At 40.6% G+C, this 12,500-nt stretch overlaps 1 protein-coding gene, 1 long non-coding RNA gene and 1 pseudogene across 6 annotated transcripts in view; 1 reads left to right on the forward strand and 2 right to left on the reverse strand.

The window, feature by feature from the left end:
• LOC138052993 (uncharacterized) overlaps window positions 1–2,610 on the reverse strand; it is a 7,353-nt pseudogene extending 4,743 nt beyond the window's left edge.
• A 1,947-nt stretch (window positions 2,611–4,557) lies between these two features.
• On the forward strand, window positions 4,558–11,518 carry LOC138052997 (WD repeat and coiled-coil-containing protein-like). 4 transcript variants are annotated; one of them, XM_068899659.1, is made up of 6 exons: window positions 4,558–5,073; window positions 6,266–6,782; window positions 7,425–7,990; window positions 8,252–8,404; window positions 9,052–9,186; window positions 11,381–11,518. In XM_068899659.1, the coding sequence occupies exons 3-6, from the start codon at window positions 7,645–7,647 to the stop codon at window positions 11,503–11,505; spliced, it is 759 nt and encodes a 252-aa protein (XP_068755760.1). In that variant the 5' UTR covers window positions 4,558–5,073; window positions 6,266–6,782; window positions 7,425–7,644; the 3' UTR covers window positions 11,506–11,518. The 4 variants fall into 4 exon arrangements, with proteins under 4 accessions (XP_068755760.1, XP_068755758.1, XP_068755757.1 ...); XM_068899657.1 differs by having other exon boundaries at window positions 4,564–5,073; window positions 7,425–8,002; XM_068899658.1 differs by lacking the exon at window positions 4,558–5,073 and having other exon boundaries at window positions 6,780–6,903; window positions 7,425–8,002.
• Window positions 9,205–12,500, reverse strand: part of LOC138052998 (uncharacterized) — a 12,933-nt gene continuing 9,637 nt past the window's right edge. The window contains exons 2-3 of one of the 2 annotated variants that reach the window (XR_011133188.1): window positions 11,362–11,511; window positions 9,205–9,365 (exon numbers count right to left, since the gene is read on the reverse strand). This is a non-coding gene — a long non-coding RNA (uncharacterized lncRNA). Of the gene's footprint in view, window positions 9,366–10,865; window positions 11,212–11,361; window positions 11,512–12,500 lie in introns of those variants that run through there. The other variant, XR_011133189.1, reaches the window with a different exon arrangement.

Below are 12,500 nucleotides of genomic sequence, written 5' to 3' on the forward strand. Positions count from 1 at the left end.
CGAATGGCTAGTTTGTTTATCTTGTGAAGGCGAAGGGAGCTGAAAGAGAATCAGCTCAAAAGAGATTTGGGTACCAGATCAGTTTAAATTAATCATATTGCGGACGTCACCAAACAGTTTCTCTGTTGGGGAGCGTTGCGTGACAACCTAAATATGGGCTGCGAATTAGACTGACGCATTCAGGACTACATACAATTTCTGGCAACTCTCCTTTCTTTCCTTTTGTATAGCACTCATGTACAACTTCACATTTCCCAGTTGCATTCCTGAAAAAGTTCCTCCAGCCGTTGTACTTATCAACGCAGTCAACGGGTTCACAGTCCTTTCTTGGATCCTGAAATGAAATTAACTCTTTAATTTTGACCACCGCCTTACCAGTGACCATTATGCCCTTTGTTTTAAATTGAGCACTATCGGGAGGTAGACCGCTTCATTTTTAAGCTCAATTTGGTTTAGCTGCCCGCGTTACATTATAATCCATTTTAACCTTCATTAGGTCTTCATGAGATTGATGATGCCCTTCACTCTTACACGATCAATACTCCCCCTATCAACCCCTCTTCATTTCCTATAACTTTCCCCGCCGAAACCAACAACTGGAAAATCAAAATAATAACAATATTATGTCAAATTGAAGCTTCAAAATCCCCCCCCCCCCCCCGGGCAACCCCCGGGTGTTTGAATTTTTGAAAACATTTTTTTCAAATTCCCCCTCCCCGGACCAAAAAGCGGTTCAAATGCCTCATCAAAACATTATCTTATATCGTTGCCATGGTAACAGTATTTTGGAGGAAAATGAGATGTGAGAAATCTATGATGGGTCCTTGATATGATTACTCTAACTATATCTAAGAACAGAATATGTTTATTTGTGTGAAAAAAGGAGAAACTATTTCGAGCCTTCTTATAAGAACCCACACACTATTTGCAAGAAGTAGGGAAGGGAGGCCCAGTGTAAACTCTCATTGTACCTGAAGAAGGCTGGTTTGGCCAGCCGAAATATAGTACATCATTAAAATCAAATCTTCGTTGTATCGACTCTAGCTCAAAATATTTAGTTTCTCAACTTGTAATTACGCCGATCAGATCAAGCCACTGATCCAACGTACACCGATAGGAAGATTTTCCACAGTTGCTTGCTTCAAAACTCCAGTGTTGTGGTCTCAGTGTTGGTAGTATAGATATCTAGTTGATCTATTAGTATAGTGCATTCTGGTTTATGTTACGAATATCCATTAACGGCTTTCTTCACACTGAAGAAGGGTTCTACACCCGAAACGTCTGTGATTTTTAAAAAACTACTGACACTTTTTGACATTTATTTTATATCACTCTACTTGTTTAAAGCTCACTTTGTATCTTGAGAATGACACCATGTACAAAACAGCCTCTTACAAGATAATATAACAAATCTGTACTTTAGCCGCATAGCTAGGCGACAGCAACATTTTAAAGATAATACCTATTGATCTAAAACAACTTTTAAAATTATACTTTTCCGCCTAAATGTAAGGCCATGGTTTAGTAGAGTACTGACCCTAAATGTTCGAAGGGTGGATAGCACTATCCACTGGATAACTCAATTGGTTTTGTCATAATAGTTTATCCGCTGGATAGTGATTTATCCAGTGGATATTTTTATCTACACTTTAAACAACTGAGACCTGTTATTTAATGTTTTACCGTCCAGCCACGATGATTTCTTTGGTTCGGTGGTGTTAAAAGATACTTTGTGGCGAAGTTTCCTCTCTTCAGCAACAAATACGAAGTCACAGCTTCCGACTCTATCCATTGGATACTGCAATGGTAATATTAGTAAAATAAGTAAACGCTATCAAAGCTCATATAAATCGGCAAAAACTCGACGACAGTAAAGTCGGTTGTTTGCTAAAAGGTTACCTTGTTTGGGAAAACGTAACTCATATTCGCTGTCGTTGCTGGAGAAAGTTTTATTTCGTTTCCTCCAACCAGTTCCATAGACTGAAGAGAAAAAAACACAAAAACCTCTCAACTTGCTGTTTTCAAACAACCGCAAACCCAACTCAAGACACTCAAGCAACGTTAATTTAAAATGCCAACCTTGCAATCCACGTCATTTTTGTCAACTCTCCAACAACATCGAGGCTTCTTAGGTGTTATTCTGAGCGTTTTCTTGGCATCGTTTGCCAGTATTATGTCTGCAGGGAGCAAAAGAGAAACACACGTTATGAACGAAGATACCGTTGAAATTATTTCAAAAATGAAGACGGTATTGACACAATCTTCGTATGAAAGATGCTCTCTTTACCTCATAAGCGCATACTTACAGAATTGGATGCCATAACTTTTTGCATTAACTGGTAAGACTCCTGAACGCTGGCGAAAAAAAGTTAAAGGTAACCTTTACTTTTAATAATTGAGATGCATTAATAGTGCTTGCTAGGTTTCGCGTTTAGATTAGGAAACGTACAGGTTTGCGAATCGCAATGGACTTTTAAACCTACCTCCACGTGAATTTTCCCCTCAACTTCAGCTACATAGCACCACAAAAGAAGACTAAAAAGAGTTATTTGCATTGTATCGGATTTACAAATTCTCTCACGTATTGGTAAGCTATCCTGCGATGCAGGAATTCAACATTATTTCAGTCGATCCTCATTCATACGTTAGTTCTTTACCAGGTCCCTGAGGGGTCGCTGAATGGCATTAAAGCCTGGTAAAGAGCAGTTGAGTAACCAAGTTTATCAGGCCCCACTTTTTCAAAAGGTGAATAACTACATCCACAGGATAAATAAATATCCATTGGATAGCGCAATTGGTTTCGCTAAGACTTATCCCGCGGATGTCCCCCATACATCGTTTGAACAACTGCCCTGGGGCCAGGGATGGTTGTGAGTCAGGAGCCCTTCTCTCGAAAGTCCAGAAAAGCCATTTACTAAACTGCAATACGCTTGTTTTGATAAGCTGGTTTCACGATAACAAAATTAAAAGCAAAATCACTGTGGATTTTTACTACCTAAATCCTCTTCGTTCTCAAGATATAGAGGAATGTGTGATATCGTATTTACTCGATTAAAACGCCGCAAATGGAAGGAACAATACCAATAAACATCGTTCTCGAATAAACACCGCACCCAATCAGAAGAATGTAAATAGGCCATTTCCGAGTTATGTCTGCCTCCTCTTCAAAGCGAGTCAAAGTGCGAAGTTTTTGTGATGGTAATAAGTTCTACTTTACATATGAATGAAAACTAATTGTCATAACAAAAACTTTGCACTTAGACTCGCTTTGAAGAGGAGGCAGACATGAACTCGGAAATGGTCCATTGACCACCGTACATGGATTCTAAAAGCTGACGTTTCGAGCTTTGACCCTTCGTCCGGAGCGAATCGAGGAATTATGGGTTGTGTGTAGTTTTTATAGTGGAGTAAGGGCTACGCTATTGGTCGTAACATGGCAACGTGAAAAATAGGAATACATTAGTTAAATGAAAAGTGTTCGTTAATACCGTTGTGATTAAGGGTGCCGATTTGGAAGATGAATTTTTGTTCCAGACTCTTGCGGCTTTCCGTCGTACCTTGATGTAGGGAAAGGCCGCAGGTAGCCATGTGTAGTTTGGAGTGGTTAGGGAGATTAAAATGACGAGCGACTGGCCTAGATGCATCCTTGTCATTGTAGGTGTTCGCGAAATCGGTCGCCTAGTCGTCTACCTGTCTCGCTAATGTATAATTTATTGCATAACGTACAGGTTATGCAATAAATGACATTTGCAGAGGTACATATGAAACGATCGGTGATCTTAACAGATCGCTTAGGTCCCGATATTCTGTTAGTGTTAAGAGTGAAAGGACAAGTTTTGCATCGTGAGCGCGCGCATTTAAAGGTACCGAGTTGCTCATTAGTTTTGAGTGCGCTTCTAACTAAAAAGTTGCCTACGTTTTTTCCCGTTTCTACTACTTCCCCACCGACACAGCACCACAGTTTCTTTACAAACTACCCCCATTCAATCAGAAAAATGCTGCGTTTATTTGAGGATTGTGAGAAAAAAACAAGTACTCGTTTAATTCTCTGATCGTTGATCACAAGCCAGACTAGTGCTCCAGCACTGGAAGATTAGACACTTAGGGAACTGGTCAAAACTACTATTCTTGAACAGGACCCACCTTTGGGGTGGTTCTCAAAGACACCTATCTTCGAACTTATCTCATGAACATTACCGACAAAATTTATTGGCTTTTAAATTTGAGTTGACAAAGGAATATTCAGCTTGCAAGAGTCAGCCTTTCTAGACAAACAAGATAAGTGAGGTTTGAATCTCACTGTAATTTTTTACTGCTGGATAGAGGGGTGGCTATGCAATATAGACACCATCTTTTGACGTTAAGCAAGGAGGGTGCAGGAAGACACCACCATCTATTTTGTGGTTTGGTGGGTCCTGTTCGAGTGTACTAGTTTTGACCACTTCCCTTAATATAAAGTCCCTTTCGTACCCAGATCTCCCTCTTTCTAACTCTGAAAAAATGTCAGTGGGAGATCTGGGTGCCTGTTTTGCATGGGGTACAATGCATCCCGGGATCAAATAACAACATGGCAGCAAAAATTGATCTTGGGGACTGCAAGCTGCTGAGATCTAACGCAAATTATTTGCATCAAAACCTTCAAAGACGCGCTGAAAATGTCGGAAACGTACCTTATTGCGAGCTAGCTTGGACAGATGGAGAAAAAGTATGGTTGTCACCCGTACGTTTTAACCGGAATCGCGGTGATGGTTTTAGTATCACTGCAAGGGAAGCCTGTTTGATTGGTGAATTTGATAGTTTTGTTATGGGGTTGTCATGCAGCACGTTTGCCAATGGATCCAATGCATATTACATATGTGTAGTCATGAAAGAAAAGGTTGTCGTTTTGTTAAGAAAGATCGATGATGATATTTTTAGCCTTTTGAAGGAATACTCTGCAGAATGCATATCGCAAGGATGTGTATGGCACCCGAGTCTCCCACAGGTGGCCGTATTGTCTAAATCATCAGCCGTTCTCTTATGTTTTACCGAAGAGTTCAGTTGTACTGTGATCCCAATCAAGACGTTTCACAGGTGATCCATGTTTGTATCATGTCTTATGCGCCGATCAACTCGAAACTTCAACATCCCCCCCCCCGCCCCCCCCCCCGGGCACAGCCCGGGCATTTGCACGTTTGAAGATTGTATCGTTCAACTTCCCGCCCCCTCGGGACAAAATGGTGTTCAAATGCCCTTCCCTGTCGTCGGATTTGTCTTTCATACCCTACTGAAGAACAATCGTCGTCAGCTCCTGCGGTCTTTAATTAAGACCTTTTGAAGACCCTGCATCTCTTCCTTTAAACCATAGGGGGCCCACACAAACAGTGTGTCTGTATATAAAGAAATGTATGGGAAACATTGAAGAGTCCTAATATCGTAAACTTACATAGAGAAATGACTATGTTAAAGTTATAAGTTCTTATGACGTATAGTAACAGTCAACGGAAAACCCACCAAATCGCTCAAATTTGCCATTTTCAGCCACAGAAATGACAATACACAACAACTGAGGTAGGTTTACGTTTATTTTGAGCTTTAATATAGTCATTTCTTGATGTAAGTTTACGATGTTAGCTGTCAGTGACTTTTGGCACCCGAAAAAAAATCATTTGAAACCTGACACTTCTGATTAAATTATCCTCACCCCACGCAGGCAAAGGCCAAAATCCCCACTCCCTGGGCACAGAAGATAGTCAAATACCCCGGGGAGGGGGAGCTGAAGTTTTGATTTGATTTGCGCCATAGTACAATCTATGAGCCCTCTTCATTGCTTTTACCTCATGTAGCATCCACACATAATCTAAAACAATGCTAAAACAAAATGCTATGATTTCCCATCAGAAGTTACTCTATTATGACTGGGCCAGTAAAAAGTAGGAGGCCAAAATATCCAAGAAGATATCCTGGTATTTCAATGGGAATCGAATCAGAATGATGTGAAGGGGTTATGCTGTCATCTTGATTAGTAACTTTGTTGGCAAAAAATGCCGACTCTACAGGCCACCAAGAAGGTGGTGATTTTTGCTGGCAGCGATCTACTTTTGACAATAATAATACACTCTCCTCTGGCAATTTTCCCAACATTTGACTGTCTTAATGTTGCAAAACAACTGTTTTTATGTACTAGGTACAAAAGCCTGTGATGATATGCCAGCTTGAATGGTACACTTGTAGTATGTAACTTTGTGAACTAAGTAGTCTTAATAACCAATGTATCTTGCTACAGGAATTTACAAGCTTGTGCATGGAGCAATGATGGGGAACATCTTGCTGTTGCAGTTGATGACATTTTATGCATAATATCTTGGACAGACTGGAATAAACCAAGTCAGTTTACTTATGATCAGTGGAACCATCTTGAAGCCTGTGGCAGGATAAAGTGCATTGTGCCGTGGAAAACATGTTCATTTATGGTTGCTACAGAGCTTCCTTTGGAAAAACTACTTGGAAATGATGAGAAATGTGATCTATTTGAGGTTGAAAATGAGCAAAACTGTTCTGATGATAGTGCAAGTGGAGTGTCCAGCTTTAATCCACATGATGGCTGTGCCATCATCACCAAAAAAAAGGACCAGAACCAAGATGTCAGCTCTCTGTTAAAGTTTAAGCCAAATATGCAACACTTTGAGGCCCCATCAACTTCAGCGCATATTATTGCAATAGGTTGCCAGGAATCAAAACCAGTTGAAATATTTCGAACAAACATTAAGGGCCTTATTTCTCCAGACTTGATGATATTTCAGGTTTGTAACTCGAGGATTGTTTGTTCAGCAAGATATTCGAGTCATCTCACCCCATCCATCAACAGCACCAATGATCAGAAATGCATGTAGGATGGTGTGGTGATTTTTGGTTAACATATTTGTGAGTGGTACTGTATACTTGAAGATTTTTTCGTAAAAAGTCTTTGAAAACCATATAATATACATCTAGACAAATAATATTAGAAAGGGCAATAATGGGAATAATGGAATAATGAACACCTGATTATTCCTCTTCATCCTGAGAATCTAAGTGCTTACACTTTTGTCTTTTTTTCAATATTAGAAGTGGTAATCATCTTTATTGAGGATACCAACATGACAAGAAGTGGTTTACAGAAGGGTACTGGAATTAGAACACTTCAACCCATTTGTCCCTGAAGGAGCCCCCATTGACGAGTAAAATTTGTCTGGCGTTAGACAGAGTAAAACCTATAAGTGTGACTCTGCAGAGGGAAAGAGTTGAAGGGGACAGTTTTTGAGAGGACCAAGATGTTGTTTACCCATTCATTAACCAGTAAAATCATCTGGCATTAGACAGGCTAAAATCTTACATTTAAGTCTCACTCTCTGGATTGAAATGGTTAAATATACTGTTGATTTACTCCACATTTTCCTCCACAGCCTGCATCAAATTCAGTTATAGTAGGAAGCCATTGCAGTAGCAAGTTACACTGCTTTACTCTTCCTTCACATGATATGAATTGGAAGGCGAAGGCTGAATGCCAGGCAGAAGATAAAATACTAGAACTCGATGCTAATGTAAAACCAAGGGAATGTGTCTCATTCCTGGGAACACAGACAGTTTCTTGTTTTACTTGGAAAAAGTAAAGAGGTATCCAGCATGGCTCCATTTCCACCCTCCAAGCTCACTGATTTCTATGATGCAAGTTTGCAATGTTTCAGCATGTCCTTCACAGAAAACAATGTCAATGAATTAGTGGACAAGTTTTCTCAATCAAACAGAAAAGAACATTGTCATAAGCATGTGGATGATTTAAATGGATATGATGATGCAAGGGTTGTTTTACCAAGCAGTGACTCTCCACCATCTTTAAGGCTTCCCAATGGAAGTCTTGCAAGAGGATTAAGCCCATCCATAATAGAGAACAGAATGCCAAAGCTAATATCTGAGCTTAATGCCTCAGATTGCCCAAAGATCAATGGAAGCTCCAACGAAAGGTCTCAAGGTGCTATAAATGGTTAATATTTGTTCCATGATGCATACATATGTTGTGATTTCTGTGTGATTTTGTTGTTGTTTTGAATAGGAAATGGATACAGAAACTCGTCTTTAACAAAAGTTATGCCATATTAGTCTTCTGTTTCAAAATTAGTTTCCCACATACACTTTTACATCAAGATGTGAATTTGATGGTATTGCTTTTGTACAGGTATGGTAACCATTTGAAACTAATTACTTTCTCTGTGTTTTTGTCTCAAATTTGCAGAAAACTTTAGCTGTTGCTTAAGGTACATAGAAGAGGTTAAAGCAGCAACGTTAGCCTCACTTTCAACGTTAACTGATGAACTATCCATTTTGGAGCAGAGGCTGAACACTATTGGCCCCTATCAGACGTTATATCCATTGCCAGATAGTGCAGGTAAAATTGGACCTTTTCTACACCAACCGTGGCATTCGTTTTCAACATTAATAATCATTCGTCAATGTAAGCACTGCGATTCGTGTTTGAACTTTTTATTTAAGTATCAAGTGTATTTAGCACTCAGGGACTGATTGGAGATACTGTACAGAAATCAAATTAACACGTAGGTTGGTTTTTGTGGAGAGGGGAAAACCGGAGTACCCGGAGAAAAACCTCTCGGTGCAGAGTAGAGAACGAACAAACTCAACCCACATATGACGCCGAACCCGAGCCACATCGCTCCGGAGGGGGGGGGGGGGGGGTGGGGGAGTGCTTTCACCACTGCGCCATCTGCAGAAGTATGGGACCTCAGACTTTCCAATATATTTTTCTTCACCCTGGCACACGCACATTTCGCTGTAGTATGTAAAAACACAAAACGTTTCTTTGTGGTACTTAACTTGTTCTAAGGAAAAAAGATATGGTGTTGTGCCCGTCTTTGTTTTGTTTTCTTGCTCACATTTCGTTTTGTAGTATTTTTAGTTTCCAGTGTAAAATAAAAGGCTAGGAATTCTGAGAGGTTTCCAAGAAAGGCATGTTAACATTTTAAATACAAACCACAGCGCAGTTGTTGTAATCAATTGTGTCTTTTTCTTGTTCTGAAGAGTTTGTTACAGTTGTTTGGACAGATGAATTGACTGGAGCAGTGGAACAAAACAATTTTCTTCTTGACAAAGGCCGTTTGAGACTGAAGACAGTAAAGAAGGCATTCAGGGCTTCACTTGTTAGAATGTCCATAGGTAAGATCGTAACACTTTGCAACTCCTCTAAGAGTACTTATTAATCACATTTGCATCTGTATCGGTTTTTTCTTGCTGGTAGAGCCATTGAATGGCACGTCATTTCAACATCTTTCCTTCCCAATTCGCTTTGTTCAGTTATTACATTTTTCCCATTCAAAGAAGCCGTGACTGTTTGTCTGCGGTGAACAACGAAAAAAAATAGAGAGTTTAAGGAGATTATCATCGTCACGGTATTGCGCATGCTCTAGCTTTAACGAATGTCATTATTTATGAACCAATCGGAAGCGTGGTTATAATCCGTACGGGAAATTTTCATGTACGCGTAAAAAATTCACGATTATTAAACAATCACTAAGGACTTCGTATCATTCTCGTCACCAGAGCCTCGGATCGACGGGGGGACCCAAGGCTCTGGGAAACTCTTTGTGGGAGAACAAGCGCCGTACGGTTCTTATAGCCAAATATTTGCTATTTGAATCTTACGGCGCCTGCTCACTCCTCGTGCTAACATGAATGCACCAATTAGAGACGCTTTTGATTGTTCTTCACGAAAACCAATGAGAAGACACTTTGTGTCAGGGTTCCCCAGGGGCGGGTTGTTCGAAAGCCGATTAACTTAATCCAGGATTAGCGTAAACTTTTGTTTCATGTTTTCAACTCTTTTGTAAAAATTTCTTTTGCTTATTTCTGTTTTTCAAGACGGAATATCAGCGTTGAACAGCATTTAAGAGTAGAGAAATAAACTCCTTTGTTAATTTTTAACCTGGGATCAGCTTTTGAACAAGTGGGCCCAGAGCTCTTCTCTCCCTCCGTCAAGAGAAGAGCTCTGGGGTCGTGATTGAATTTTGCATATGACTGAGCAAGAAATTTTCACGTGTGTACCAAGAGCTCATTACCCGGAGCCTCCATCTTCTATATTAACCCTCTGAGTCAATCCTGTCCCGTATTGTTATTTTTAGAAGCAACACCCAGGGGGGTTTTTGCTGGTGTTTTCACAGTAGCCAATCATAAGAGACCTATGGTCGGCCGCTGATTACGTCACGTGCAGCACACCAGAAACACGAAGGTATTTCAAAATGATGAAAAGTTCTAGCAGTTCTAAAATAAAAATAAATGGGACAGGGTTGATTCAAGGGTATAATACGTATGGAGGCTCCAGGTAATAATAGGGAGTTTAAGAAACCACGACTGCTACGGCGACGAAAACGTCACCTCAAAATACAAGTTTGAGCTATTTTAAAGTGCACCTAAACCTAAATATTTTTTGTTCCTAATAAAAGATCTCCCCATCCAAAGCAGACGTATGTCAGCATTGTTATACAGAATTTCGCTTTTTTCGTTCCGTGCAAGGCACGTAAACTAGGCAGAACTAGCAGTAATTTGGACCCACGGCCGTGATGTGAGAGGCAGGAGTCTATTCTCGATTTTACGTCACAAATTGCTTTGCAGTCCTGTTTTCAAAGAAATTTTGCATTGCAAAGCAGTTTGTGACGTAAAATCGAGAATTGACCCATGCCTCCCACATCACGGTCGTGGGTCCAAGTTACTGCTAGTTTGGATCACTTTGCGCTTCTTGCACGGCAGAGAAAAAGCGTAATTTTGAGGTAAGAATCGCCAAACATGTTTGCTTTCCGTGAAGAGATCAATAATGTAGACTAAAAAATATTTGGGTTTAGGTGCACTTTAAGTATTTCGCGGCTATTCCATTTACTGCGGTGTGCCCACGGTGTCGTCAAAACCTTAAACTTGGTCATTTCAAGTTGCTGTTTTGACGAGTACGGGAGAGAAATGTTCAAAAATGCGTGCAGCACGATCATTTTTCCTCCTTTAACCAATGATATTGCTGCTTTATGGCGTTGTCGTTGCCGTATCCGTCGTCATATCTTAAATTCCTCATTGGGCTCCTGACGCGTACGTGTAAATTTCCCGCACAACCTCTGGCTTGGTCGGAACCAGGACGTCGGCAAGTCGTGGACTTCCGGTGGTTCTTCACAGTCTCAGGAGACATGAAAAAATAAGTTGCTGTTGATAAAGCAATGAAAAATGGAGTCACGTTACGACTGCTTGTTGTTTGGAGCTGGTCAGAGATTGTTACCCTCGGCACTAATCGAGAGATTCACTGCCTCACTACACGATGGGAGAATCTGTCAACTGGGTTAAAAGATTTGTTACCTCTGTGTTTGCTTTGTAGGTGATGTGCCGTGCATCGTTTCTTCTGGAGAGAACGGTTTCATTCCTGTCAGGTTTTTAAGTGGCACCACCGTTCAAATGTCTGGACACTCGAGACTTAATCAAAGCTCTGAACGAAAAGCTTGAGATAACCTGAGGAGAGACGTGTTGTTGCCGACGGCATCAAAAATGCCATAAACCTGCATTAATAATATCTTTAACGCTCAACGTTTGTTTTATGTACTTATTGACTGAGTGTGAGGGCCGGACGGGAAGATATTTGACCCGAGGTCATGGCGTACGGATCGGGCACAGCGAGGTCCGTGCGCCATGACCGAGAACCAAATATTTTCCAGTCCGGTCCGACCTAAACTCAGTCAATAAGAATTTTATCATATGGACTCTTTACACTATTTAAGAGCGCTCAGAAGATGAAGTTAGGGCAAAATAAAAACAAAAATCTGCGCAGAAAATTTATCTGATATGTTGTTTGCATTTGCTTTTCTGGCTGTAAATTACTTGGATGTTTAGAAGCGACCAAATCCCCTAAAATTGCATTGCACGGAGCAGTACGTGTTCCTAGTAGGGCCGTACGGCTTTTCCGGCCCTGATCGCGCTAATGCGTACGGCCCTCATACGGGCATCTTCCCAATAGTTTTGCACTGAAAGCGCGCACGGGGCCGTACGGGCCATATGATAATACATTTTAACGCATCTTTTGCCGTCCTCTGCAAACAGCAACTTAACATAGACCGAATGCATAAATGGTGGCCAAAAATGTATTCTTTTGTTTATGGGCTAATTATACTGACTAGCCTCGCTCTCAAGCAACATTTCTTTTCTATTTTGTCCATGCAAACGAGGCTAGTTAGTGTAATTAGCACATAAACAAAAGAGTATTTATGCATTCGGTCTACAGCGAAATGTAATGTTTCGTTGACATCGTCAGCACTTGAGGAATATTTTTTATTCTCACTTCTAACGCCGTTCATATCAGCTTCTACCCAGCGAACAGTTGGTTTCTCCTACGCTTTCCGAGAGAGAAACCACTGCGAGCAACAGTTTAACTTAGTTTCTTTGAGTGAGCCGCCGTCCAGCGCCAAGGACAAATAAATTCAAATTTGAACCGGTAAAACAAGTTA

The sequence above is a fragment of the Montipora capricornis genome, chromosome 6 (assembly GCF_036669925.1).
Source record: "Montipora capricornis isolate CH-2021 chromosome 6, ASM3666992v2, whole genome shotgun sequence".
NCBI classification, from domain to species: domain Eukaryota; kingdom Metazoa; phylum Cnidaria; class Anthozoa; order Scleractinia; family Acroporidae; genus Montipora; species Montipora capricornis.

Excerpts from the sequence above, each read along its gene's own strand:
- LOC138052997 (XM_068899656.1), top strand. The coding sequence starts at position 4,568 with ATGGCAGCAAAAATTGATCTTGGGGACTGCAAGCTGCTGAGATCTAAC. Across the intron at positions 5,074-6,265 it reads CCAATCAAGACGTTTCACAG|GAATTTACAAGCTTGTGCAT; the intron begins GTGATCCATGTT and ends ATCTTGCTACAG. Across the intron at positions 6,783-7,424 it reads CAGACTTGATGATATTTCAG|CCTGCATCAAATTCAGTTAT; the intron begins GTTTGTAACTCG and ends TTTCCTCCACAG.